At 41.2% G+C, this 12,982-nt stretch overlaps 1 protein-coding gene across 3 annotated transcripts; it reads right to left on the bottom strand.

The window, feature by feature from the left end:
• Positions 1-1,429: 1,429 nt before the first annotated feature.
• On the bottom strand, positions 1,430-10,074 carry zgc:158398 (TMEM219 domain-containing protein). Of its 3 annotated transcripts, none has more exons than XM_021606158.2 (7): positions 9,617-10,074; positions 9,335-9,497; positions 7,043-7,307; positions 6,768-6,876; positions 6,448-6,598; positions 2,521-2,661; positions 1,430-2,380 (listed from the first exon to the last, which is right to left on the bottom strand). In XM_021606158.2, the coding sequence occupies exons 1-7, from the start codon at positions 9,631-9,633 to the stop codon at positions 2,360-2,362; spliced, it is 867 nt and encodes a 288-aa protein (XP_021461833.1). In that variant the 5' UTR covers positions 9,634-10,074; the 3' UTR covers positions 1,430-2,359. The 3 variants fall into 3 exon arrangements, with proteins under 3 accessions (XP_021461833.1, XP_021461834.1, XP_021461835.1); XM_021606159.2 differs by having other exon boundaries at positions 2,626-2,661; XM_021606160.2 differs by lacking the exon at positions 2,521-2,661.
• Between the last annotated feature and the right edge of the window lie 2,908 nt (positions 10,075-12,982).

Here is a 12,982-nt window from a genome sequence, read left to right as displayed (position 1 = left end):
ATCACGCATGACACATTCTCAGTATTCAAAACTAGAATGTTTAATATGCAAAAAGCATATCAACATGACAAGCATTTCCACCCCTTTCCCACAGTGAAGAATAAAATGCTGTGCCCTTGTGCATTCTTTTTTTTTATTGTATAGCCTTTTACCTTGCAGTGATTAAACTTGGAGACGTAACCAAATGGGTACTGCAACCTAGAGCATGTGATGACGATGTAAAGCATTGCACAATGACAGTCACACCAAATTTAACCTTTGGGCACTCTCAAATGTTTTAATTATATGCACCAACTTTCTCTGTTTCCTACTATTTCTGTCATGTTAAATATTAGCCACTAGTATTGACTGAAGTATCTCAGGGCTGGTGAAAACTTCCCTAAACATACATTGTGAAATATCAGTGTTTTCAAAACTAAGCATGGTTTCTGAAAAGGAGATAAATATCCATACATTTGAATGGCTATCTTTCATTGATCTCCATTCTGAAAGCATTCTCCATAGGTTATTATGTTGTGCCAATCAAATTGAAATTAAACAGGTACAAATTAAAGGGACTGCTTTAGATAAATTAACAGAATAAAATATTTAACTGATCAAGTTGATTGGCCACCCAGTGGGTGTGTTTTCTGGTATTGAATTATATTTATTCAGTGCATGCAAGAGAGCTACAACCACAAACTGTGCATGAGGTAAGTCTGAATACCAAATACTGAAGTGCATAAATCAAAATGTGTAAAAGGCATTCCTTCCCTAAGTCTGAATCGGCCCCTATGTGACTACCCTTGAAGAGCTAGGGTGAAAATAATGGTTCACCTCTACTGCTGGGATCCCATCCATCAATAACCACATGGTCAACAATATGATCAGGTTGGCAGGGTCTCAGTCCAGTACTACAGACCCATTAAGGTCATTATGTCTGTATGATGGAATCCTACATCTTCCAGTATTCCATTGACATAAACCAACCATTTCGTGATAGATCTGCATCTACAGTGAGCTTCAAAAGTATTGGAACAGTGAATTATTTGTTTTGGCTATGTACTCAAGCAGTTTGGAATTGAAATAATACAATGACTATGAGGTTAAATGGCAGACTGTCAGCTTTAATTTGAGGGTATTCTCCTCCATATCAGGTGAACCGTTTGGAAATTACAGCACTTTTTGTGCATAGTCCCATTTTAGGAACCAAAAGTATTGGGTCAAATTCACTTACTGTATATCTGTATTAAAGTAGTCAAAAGTTTTAGTATTTGGTCCCATATTCCTAGCACGCAATGATTATATCAAGCTTGTGACTAGAAACCTGTTGGATGCATTTGTGGGTTTTGTTGCATTTCAGATTATTTTGTGCACAAAATATCATACCCCCAAGACATGCTAACCTCTCACCTCAAAGGAGAGGTTAGCATGTCTTGGGGGTATGATATTTTGTGTGCAAAATAATCTGAAATGCAACAAAAACCACAAATGCATCCAACAGGTTTATTGTTATTGTAATGGTGAGAGGTTAGCATTTTTTGTGGGGGGGTATGATATTCACGATTCATTCAAGACTATCTGTAATCATGGTAGCATCCACATTAATGTAGAAGTGTTTAGAAACATATTCTATTCTTATTTACAATAAGTGACTCAAATGACAATACATGATTTACCATTGTTTTCTATTGGACATAAAATAACAAGCTTGATGTAATCATTGCATGCTAGGAATTTGGGACCAAATACTAAACTTGACTACTTTAGTACATAAGTGAATTTGTCCCAATACTTCTGGTCCCCTAAAATGGGGGGACTATGTACAAAAGGTGCTGTAATTCATTAAACTAATAAACTGTGCAAGATTCAACACAAGTTTGCACCACAAGTGAACTTTGTAGAAGTGATAAGAGGGGGAAGACAGTACTGGAATCAAGGTGCTGGATGAATAGATGGTTTTTCAGCCTGCTGCAGAAGACGGGCAGTGGTGGGGAGGACGCTCCAGAGAGAGGAGCTGGACTGGGATGAACAGCTGCAGGCGGCTCAGATGGATGGAAGTGCCAAGAGGCCCGAGCAGATTAAAACCCCTTTAGGATGTGGCAACGTGTTTAAATAAAATGTAAATATTTAATAACGTGCCCATTCACCCTGCAGTCATAACATGACAGAGTAGAACATCATAAGTCTACCAGAGGGCAATGTTTGTGGACAGAGCATGGGTTGAGATCAACAACAGCAGCTACGCAGTTTGAAATGAGATGCTCCATCAAACTCTGACCCCAACAGCAGAAGCAGCAGACTCTCAGAAAGAGTCCTTTATTCGAATCATCCTCCACCTTTCTTCCTTCTCTAGCTGCATGCTGTGGTGGAGACTGGTTCAGGAGTCAATCAGTGGCTCCTGTCACAGGGGGAAGCAGTGATAACGTCTTGAGTTAAAAACACTCACATAAACAACATGCCACTTAGATTGCAGAGCTCTAAATACTTCAACCCACTAACTGTATATTAGTTATATTATTATTAAATCAGAAACCTAACCCTTTGCAGTTCCAGGCCGTTGCTGTGGTAACGCCGTACGTGTGAGTGTGTGAGACTGGCGGAGAAGCATAGCAGCACACACACCCCCAGCAGACACACACTCACCTGGATCAGATGCCTACTCGCCAGACCCAGCTCCTTCTGCAGAGTTACACACAAGTTTAGAGGGACTGACCTAGGGCAGTGTGTGTGTGTGTACCTTTGACAGCATGTGTTTGTATCTCAGGGATTATTGAAAGACCGAACCATCAACTTTTTCTTCAAATATTAACATTTGAAATATACATTTTTGTACAACAAAGTATCAGCTATCACACCATGTAAAGGAACAACCCAATTACATTGTTTTTCTTCCATAAAATGCACCTAACTGGATTTATCAATTCCATCAGCCACCATAAAAGGCTATTTGTTATTTAATTGTGAAACACGTGTTTTAAAGTCGTTGTTTGTTTCATTCTAACATATTATTCAAATTCACTCTTTGTACTTTCCCTCGATCCTGACTAGTCTTCCAGTCCCTGCCGCTGAAAAACATTGCCACAGTGCGATGCTGTCACCACCATGCTTCACAGTAGGGATGGAACCAGGTTTCCTACAGATGTGACTCTTGGCATTCAGGCCAAAGAGTTCAATCTTGGTTTCATCAGGCCAGAGAATGTTGTTTCTCATGGTGCGAGAGTCCTTTAGGTGTCTTTTGGCAAACTCCAAGTGGGCTGTCATGTCTAACTGAGGAGTGGCTTCCGTCAGGCCACTCCTCCATAAAGGCCTGATTGGTAGAGTGCTGCAGAGATGGTTGTCCTTCTGGACGGTTCTCCCATCTCCACAGAGGAATTCTGGAGCCCTGTCAGAGTGACCATTGGGTTCTCAGTCACCTGACTCAGTCACCCTTCTTCCCCGATTGATCAGTTTGGCTGGGCAGCCAGCTCTAGGAAGAGTCTTAGTGATTCCTAACTTCTTCCATTTAAGAATGATGGAGGCCACTGTGTTCTTGGGGACATTCAATGCTGCAGACATTTTGTTGGTAGCCTTCCCCAGATCTGTGCGTCGACACAAACCTATTTCTGGGTTTTCTGAACAATTCCTTCGACCTCATGGCTTAGTTTTTTTCTCTGACATGCACTGTTAACTGTGGGACAGGTGTATGCCTTTCCAAATGTCCAATCAATTGAATTTACCACAGGTGACTCCAATGAAGTTGTAGAAACATCAAGGATGATCATTGGAAACAGGATGCACCTGAGCTCAATTTCGGGTCTGAATACTTCTGTAAATAAGGTATTTTTTTATACATTTGCAAACATTTCTAAAAACCTGTTTTTTGGTTTTGTCATTATGGGGTATTGTGTGTGTATATCGCGGGGGAAAAACTATTAAATATATTTTACAATAAGGCTGTAACGTGACAAAATGTGGAAAAAGTCCAGGGGTCTGAATACTTTCCGAATGCACCATATGCCCTCCCATAGCTGCACCCCTGCCCAGTCATGTGAAATCCATTGATTAGGGCCTAATTTATTTATTTCAATTGACTGATTTACTTATACAGTGGCAAGAAAAAGTATGTGAACCCTTTGGAATTACCTGGACTTCTGCATAAATTGGTCATCACATTTGATCTGATTTTCATCTAAGTCAACAAAAGACAAACAGTGTGTTTAAACAAATTATTGTATTTATCTTGTCTATATTGAATACATTATTTAAACATTTACAGTGTAGGCTGGAAAAAGTATGTGAACCCCTAGGCCAGGCATTCTCAAACTGGGGTACGTGCAATGCCGCCAAATAAAAATATGATTCACATTTACATTTCTTTTCTCTTCCCATTTTCAAACAGTCCATTTATATTTTCGAACGGGGCAATACATTTGGGTGAGTTTTTTTTCCTCGCCTGAGTAGCCTTGTTTCACTGCCAAAAATAAAATGAAACCATCTAGTGTTCAGCGAAATAACAACAATGTCAAATACAGGTAGCCTAGTCAAATAATTAACATCCAATCACATTAACCGTTAATCTATAGCGGGAATTCCACTAACGGTCCGTATGTAGCCAAACGTAGCTGCTGCTCATGTTGGTATCTGTACTGATGGTGCAAAAGCCATGTCAGAGAGACATAGTGGAGGTAACGCACGTGCAAGCAATTGCTCCCAACGGAGGTTCTTGGTTGCCAAAGGAATGCCTGACAGCTTGAAAGACATTTTGGACTCTCTGAACTCTCGTATTTTCTGCACTATGCAATATGGGCAGCGACCATGTAACGCTTTTACAACAGACAGAAGTGCGCTGGTTATCAAAGGGGAAAGTTGACACTTTTTTTTAATTGAGAGACGAGCTTAAAGTTCTCTTTACTGACTATAATTTCCACTTGTCTGACCGCTTGCATGATAACGAGTTTCTCACACAACTGGCCTATCTGGGTGATGTTTTTTCTCACCTGAATGATCTGAATCTAGGATTACAGGGACTCTCCGCAACTATATTCAATGTGCGGGACAAAATTGAGGCTGATTAATAAGTTGGAGCTTTTCTTTGTCTGCATTAACAAGGACAACACAGGTCTTTCCATCATTATGATTTTTTGTATGCAAATGAACTCATGCTTACGGACAATGTCAAATATGATACAGCGAAGCACCTGAGTGAGTTGGGTGCGCAATTCCGCAGGTACTTTCCCGAAACGGACGACACAAACAACTGGATTCGTTATCTCTTTCATGACCTGCCTCCAGTCTACTTACCGATATCTGAACAAGAGAGCCTCATAGAAATCGCAACAAGCAGTTCTGTAAAAATGTTATTTTATCAGAACCCACTGCCAGATTTCTGGATTGGGCTGCGCACAGAGTATCCTGCCTTGGAAAATCACGCTGTTAAGACACTGATGCCCTTTGCAACCATGTACCTATGTGAGAGTGGATTTTCGGCTCTCATTAGCATGAAAACTAAATACAGGCACAGACTGTGGAAAATGATTTAAGACTCTCTCCAATACAACCCAACATTGCAGAGTTATGTGCATCCTTCTCATTAACCTGCGGTGAGTTATTTGTTCATCGAAAATTGTGAATAAGGTTTAATATGTATGATGGTCAAATATAGAGCAGAATTATTGTTTATTATTATATTATTATTTGTGCCCTAGTCCTATAAGAGCTTTTTGTCACTTCCCACGAGTATAAGAGCTCTTTGTCACTTTCCTCAAGCCGGGTTGTGACAAAAACTCACACTCATTCTTATGTTTACTGGGATACCCATGGGGCGGCGCATAATTGGTCCAGCGTCATCCGGGTTAGGGGAGGGTTTGGCCGGCAGAGCTGTCCTTGTCCCATCACGCTCTAGCGACTCCTGTGGTGGGCCGGGCGCAATGCACGCTGACACGGTCACCAGGTGTACAGTGTTTTCTCCGAGACATTGGTGCGGCTGGCTTCCGGGTTAAGCGGGCATTGTGTCAAGAAGCAGTGCAGCTTGGCTGAGTTGTGTTTCGGAGGATGCAAATATAAAATAAATAATAATAACATCCGGAGACATCATGCTTCTCATGGTATAGCTGGCCCTGCTAATTTTGGATTCATTTATGATTTTAGATAAATCTGATGCTGACAAATTTGATAGGAATCACAGTTTTGAGAGAAATATTCCTTAAAGTCAGAGGTGGCTATTGCAAGAAACTAGATGTGATAATTTCTCTGAAAATATGTGGAAAATTACAAAAACAAATCTTTCCATAATAAAATTCCCCTATATTTATTTTTTAAGATCAAATGAGATTCATTTTTTCAACTATTAAAATGAAATTTCCCTGTCGGACAAAGATTGTCCTGACTTTCAAGAATCCCTGACCTGTAAGCATGGCGGTGTGTAGGTTGTGACTCAACTGAAATTTTAGAGCATGGCTGTGAGTGTGGGGTTGTGTGTATGTGTACCTGCGTTAGCATGGCGGTGAGTGTAGGATCAGGTGTGTACTGTAGACTGTAGCAAGACTGTGACGCTGAGGGCTTCTGGCTGCTTATCTCCATTGCAATCGCTCTGACAGGAGAGGATGTCCCTTCATTGGCAGGGCACACAGGTGGCAGCCTGGACATACATACACACACACGTTACAGAAGACACGACTTTACGCAGAGACACTCCAGAGGAGATAAGGCAGAAGTGCCATCTAGGCACTCTGTGCAGAGCTGTATGCAACAGGTGAATGAACCAGTATATGGAAGACTAGGTATGTGTGTGTGTGTGTGTGACTCACAGGACTGGAGGTAGGATGTGTGTAGGTGCGCTAACGCTAAGGCAGGCGTGCGAGTTGCCACCCACAGATGGAGAGGAGAACATCAGTGTCACGTTTACAGCCTCGTTACCTGAGCAGACCGAGACAATTTCAACTTTTACTGCTACTACTGTATAGTTATTTCACCATGGCACATAATTCTCATTTATGTATTATTAAGCTTGGTTTCATCATATAAAACCAATTAAGCATAACATGAAATGTGCACCATTTGCCTATCGAGGACAAAAACTGACCTGTGAGTCCCAGCTGACTGGCCAATAATGTTCCATGGAGGCAAAGGTCGCTCAGGGATTGGATGTTTGAGCTGTCCATCACGGCCAGTGGCACCCAAAGGGACAACTGTGTGATGGATGGTGGGCTCTGGGTGGAGTTCAGCAATACTGTTCCACATACCTCCTCTTTCGCAAATGGAGGAGAGGAAACCATCTCCATTGCTGTACCATTGGCTCTCGCACACAACTGGAGGTTGGCCAACGACAACAGGAAGTGGTTCCAATCCTTTGAAAGAAAATATGCATTTCCATTTCTCTGTACATCTAAAGTGGTCTGCACTCATCTAGCCCTTAAAGGATTTTTTGGCCTGCATGCCCAAGATGCATTGAGCAGACAGCTGAGCCAAAATCCAAAAGCTGTGCTCTGCAACACCTAGCAGTGTTACACTTTTGCCCCAGCTAACACAACTGACTCCAATAATCAACTAATCATGATCTTCAGTTTAGAATGCAATTCCTTTAAATCAGCTGTGTTGCTATGGATGGGGGAAATTGTGACACCTATCAGGCCCCCGGGGACTGGAATTGCCCAGGCCTGCTCTACTGTATGGACAAAAGTATAGGAACAACAAGGTAAAGGGGTAGTTCCCCAACCTCCGGCATAATGGTATAAGTTACCATGAATATTGTTCTTCGCCTATTGGTCTGTGTGTTGTATCTGTGGTTTGTCAAGATTGGGCAAGCGGTGAGTGTGGCATAACTGTGTGTTAGAGTTGGGCACTTGGGCAGGCATTGTGTGTAGTGTGTATGGCTGGGCAGTATACTATATTATTTTACTATAGACCGGTATTGATGCATGGACCAGTTTGGGTTTTTACTTTACCTTTTAAAACAGCACTTCAATGTTTAGATTGTTAAATGTGATACGCAACTCTGGCGCGTGTAATGTGTGTTTTTATAGTTGACTCTATTTGCTACTTGCAAGTCGTCTCTCTCGCTTATCACACCAAGCCCTGCCCACTGTCACTCAAGGAGAGCAGTTGTTGCTCGACCATGAGTCACAAGCACTTCACTTGCCGTTCACTTTGCAGTCTGCATGGTCAGCCGCAAAAATATGTTGGGTGACAATGAAGCTGCTTTCTATAATTACACTATTTGTTTGTGTATCTTAAGGTATACAAACAGCTTTCTTTTCTTAGCAAGTTGTGGCTAAAACAAATCATGTTAGCCACTAATCTTAACCGCTAGCTAATTGCAAAGAGAGAATACTCATCATTCTATCTGTGACAGTGCCATTGAAGAAATCTTCATTTTGAAGTAGTCAATTTTCTTCTTCACGATTGGCTGATCCCTCCTGACGACCCGGTTGAACATGAAGTCGGAGGTCCCACCCAGTTGACTACATTAAAATGGTGGAAGCCCTCAATGCTAATATGGCCTTTTGGCCACTGGAGGCCTCTATCATTCTCTATGGCTAAATGTAATCAGTCAGAGCAAACATAGCTTGCTAATATACAGCCTGATACCAGTGCTGGGGTAGGCCTAGATCAATATGTTGTTTGTGCAATGGTATCTTCTAAATCAGCGAGGAATAGGCAAATCATTAATATATTAGCTAACTACATGAAGTGAATATCAGAGATAGATACAGACGAGTCCTTTATATCTGTACCATTAGTCTGTGACAGCATGGGCAGCGCCATTGAGGCTACAACCCATAGGAATCCCTACCAGTTGACTACTTTAAAATGGTGGAAGCCCTCAATGGCGCTGCCCATGCTAAAATGGCCTGTTGGCCCTAGAGGCCTCTATCATTCTCTATGGAGAATACACATGTACTGTAACATCGTATAGGGTCCCCTAAAAAACACTGACAATCAATTTGGTTCCGACCCTGTCAAAATAATGACTCCCTGGCTTATTCCTTTGTTGTCATTTCAAACAGCAATGTATTCAAAATGCTGCCCACTATATTCTAATTGTTGAACTACAACAGTAATTTCCATGATTTCAACAGCACCAATAAACTGTTCTAGGCCTAGATTTTTGGCCAATACCTATCATACAGCCCTACTTAGCACTACCTGACATAGTGTAGAAATGATAACAAAAGTGCAGGAAATGTATAAATCAAACAGAATGGTGAATGCCCCATTGAAAACACGTAATTAATGTATTACCACTCTAGGGTCGTGAATATTTATCACTTTTATTATTCAAAAACATAACATACCGTCAAATGTGAAAAATATCATAATATGATATTTTGGCCATATCACCAAGCCCAAACTCTGTATGTAATGTATGTTGTACCTGCGTATCTGGATTTGGCAGGCGGTGTGTGTGCGTGTATGACCCGAGGCTTAGGAAGGTGAGGGCAAGGGTCAGCACACAGAGGAAGAAGGTGACCCCAGGAGGATGCTGGGAAACATAGTCCCTTAGATTAGCAACTGGCTGCCAGGAACCCATCACACACCTGTAACACACACAACAGAGTGCTGATATAAAAATAATTGACGACAACACAGGATTCTGGCAAACATTCCATAAGCCATTGCATTCGCCAAAAAACGATTTAGCAACAACATACGTTACCTGGCTTGTGGGATCATCACACAGACAGGTCCACAGGGGTGACTTAGGTTTAGTCCAACGTCGAGCCGTTCTCTGCAATGCTACCTCGCGTTGCTTGCCATGTCAAGACAACGGAATTTACCAGTCAAAGTACAACTTTTGTAGCTGTCGTTGCTTTTCTTAATAGCAAAAGCCTAGCTAGCCATACAGTTCCGTACAATCTACAACCAACTCGTTAACGTTACTATAGTTCAACCGGATCGGTAGAAAGTTAATCAGCTAGCAAGCCGCTTTTGTTTAATACAAACTGAATCATTATTTTCCTAAGCTAGCTACATCTAAAGTATACAGTTCACATGAGAAAACTAGCTAGTACAAACAAAGCAAGTTAGTTCGTTACATTTCTAACCTATGTCTGAGAATTGGGACCATATTGTTTTGAAAGACAAACTAGTATTCTGCCAGCAGCACAAACAATGACGTCAATTTGTATGGTAATGACGAATCCTTCAAAATAAAAATCCGCACATTATATTCTTCACATGCTTCGTAAACAAACAGGTTAAGATTAACAGTGAAATGCGTATTTACGGGCACTTCCCAACATTGCAGGGGGGGGGGGGGGGGGAGAGCAAAAGAAGAGTACAACACATAAAATAAATTACAATGACTTGGCTATATACATGGGGTACCAGTACAGAGTCGACGTGCAGGGGTAATAGGTAATTGAGGTAGATGTATACACTGAACAAAAATATAAACGCAACATGCAACAATTTCAAAGATTTTACTTAATTCTAGTTCATGTAAGCAAATCAGTCAATTGAAATACATTCATTAGGCCCAAATCTATGGATTTCACATGACTGGGAATACAGATATACATCTGTTGGTCACGGATACCTTAAAAAGGTAGGTGATAGGATCCGAAAACCAGTCAGTTTCTGGTGTGATCACCATTTGCCTCATGCAGCGCGACACATCTCCTTCGCATCGAGTTGATCAGGCTGTCGATTGTGGCCTGTGGTATGTTGTCCCACTCCTCTTTAATGGCTGTGCAAAATGTACTGGATATTGTCGTGAACTGGAACATGCTGTCATACAAGTTGATCCAGAGCATCCCAAACATGCTCAATGGGTGACATGTCTGGTGAGTATGCAGGCCATGGAAGAACTGGGACATTTTCAGCTTCCAGGAATTGTGTACAGATCGTTGCGACATGGGGCAGTGCATTATCATGCTGGAACATGAAGCGATGGCGGGGGATGAATGGCATGACAATGGGTCTTAGGACCTCATCACGGTATCTCTGCATTCAAATTGCAAACAATAAAATGCAATTGTGTTCATTGTTCACTATGTTCACAACGTTGGTATCAGCAAACCGCTTGCCCACACGACGCCATTCATGCTGTCTGCCATCTGCCCGGTACAGTTGAAACCGTGATTCATCCGTGAGGAGTGAGGAGCACACTTCTCCAGTCGTCATCGAAGGTGAGCATTTGCCCACTGAAGTCGGTTACGTGCCAAACTGCGGTCAGGTCAAGGACCTGGTGAGGATGACTAGCACGCAGATGAGCTTCATTGAGACGGTTTCTGACAGTTAGTGTAGCAATCCTTTGGTTGTGCAAACCCACAGTTTCATCAGCTGTCCGGGTGGCTGGTCTCAGACAATCCCACAGGTGAAGAAGCCAGATGTGGAGGTCCTGGGCTAAAGTGGTTACACGTGGTCTACGGTTGTGTGGCCGGTTGGACGTACTGCCAAATTCTCTAAAACAACATTGGAGGCAGCTTATGATAGAGAAATGAACATTCAATTATCTGACAATAACTCTGTTGGACATTCCTGCCATCTGCATGCCAATTGCACTCCCTCAAATCTTAAAAAATCTGTGTCATTGTGTTGTGTCCACAAAACTGCACATTTTAGAGTGGCTTTTTTATTCCAGGTGACTACCTCATGAAGCTGGTTGAGAGAATGCCAACATTGTGCAAAGCTGTCATCAAGGCAAGGGGTGGCTATTTGAAGATTCTCAAATAAAAAATATTTTGATTTGCTTAACACTTTTTTTGGTTACTACATGACTCCATATGTGTTATTTCATAGTTTTGATGTCTTCACTATTTTTCGACAATGTATAAAATAGTAAAAACAAAGAAAGCCCTTGAATGAGTTGGTGTTCTAAAACTTTTGACCGGTAGTGTACATATAACTAGGAATAAAGTGACAGATAATAGCAGCAGCATATGTGATGCAATGTTGATAAATATTCAAAATATATTACATTTGAATCAATGACCATTTTTATTGTGCTCTTAAGCAAATTAAGGACTTTATGTAAATAATTGCAAATATGCTTCTATTAGTTTTTTTTTAAGAGCACTATCAAAAATACAATGTTTAGATTGGTATGTTCACAACATTAGGCTGTATGGGAGAAAAAAAAATTATGTGCCAAGGTAAAAGTGGAGTTGGCAATACTCAGTAGGGTCTCTAGAGAATCTATATATGGTGTTATTTCTTGGGGGACTGAGATCTAAATATCCAGCAGAACTTTCTACTCCAACCATTCCATTCAAAGCAATGCAATACAATACAGTGAATGGATATGTGCCAAAGTAAAGGTGGGGTTGGGAATACTCAGTTGGGTGTGTAACACAGGAGGTTGGCAGTACCTTAATTGGGGAGAACTGGCTCGTGTTAATGACCGGAGCGGAATAGGTGGAATGGTATCAAATACATGGTTTCCATGTGTTTGATGCCATTCTATTTGCCATTCCAGCCCTTATTATGAGCCATTCTCCCCTCAGTAGCCTCCTGTGGCCTGTAATCTATATATTGTGTTATTTCTTGAGGTCCTGAGGTGTAAATACCCAAAAGCACTTTCTACTCCACCCACTGCAATGCAATACACTACTAAAATGTAATATTGGTTTATAGAGAAAAAATATACTATGTGCTGAGGTAAAAGTGGGGTTGGGATTACTCATTATGTAAGGTGTGTAGAATCTTTATATGGTGTTATTTTATGGAGAACTGTGGTCTAAATCCCCAGCAGCACTTTAATTCATTGCCCTATAAATACTACAATATTAAAAGTAAAATTATCCATACATTTTTTTTTTCAAAGGTGGTAGCAAATCTGTGAGAGTTGTACTGCACTAGTGATAACAGCAAACGATATTCCCAAAATGTTGCCCGTTTTTTGCAGGGGTACTCTTATTTTAAAATTAAAATAATCTGCGATCGAGTTGCCATCATAATATCCTGCTGCTAGGAGAACGGTAATAAGGCAGAAGAACAAGAAGAATAGTTAAAGAGTTCTGATTGGAGGAAAGCAGAGCCACGTGCATTGTCATGGGATTTGATCATGTGATGACTATGT

This window comes from Oncorhynchus mykiss, chromosome 6 (assembly GCF_013265735.2).
Source record: "Oncorhynchus mykiss isolate Arlee chromosome 6, USDA_OmykA_1.1, whole genome shotgun sequence".
Lineage (NCBI taxonomy): Eukaryota > Metazoa > Chordata > Actinopteri > Salmoniformes > Salmonidae > Oncorhynchus > Oncorhynchus mykiss.
This window is presented reverse-complemented; position numbering and strand designations above follow the sequence as displayed.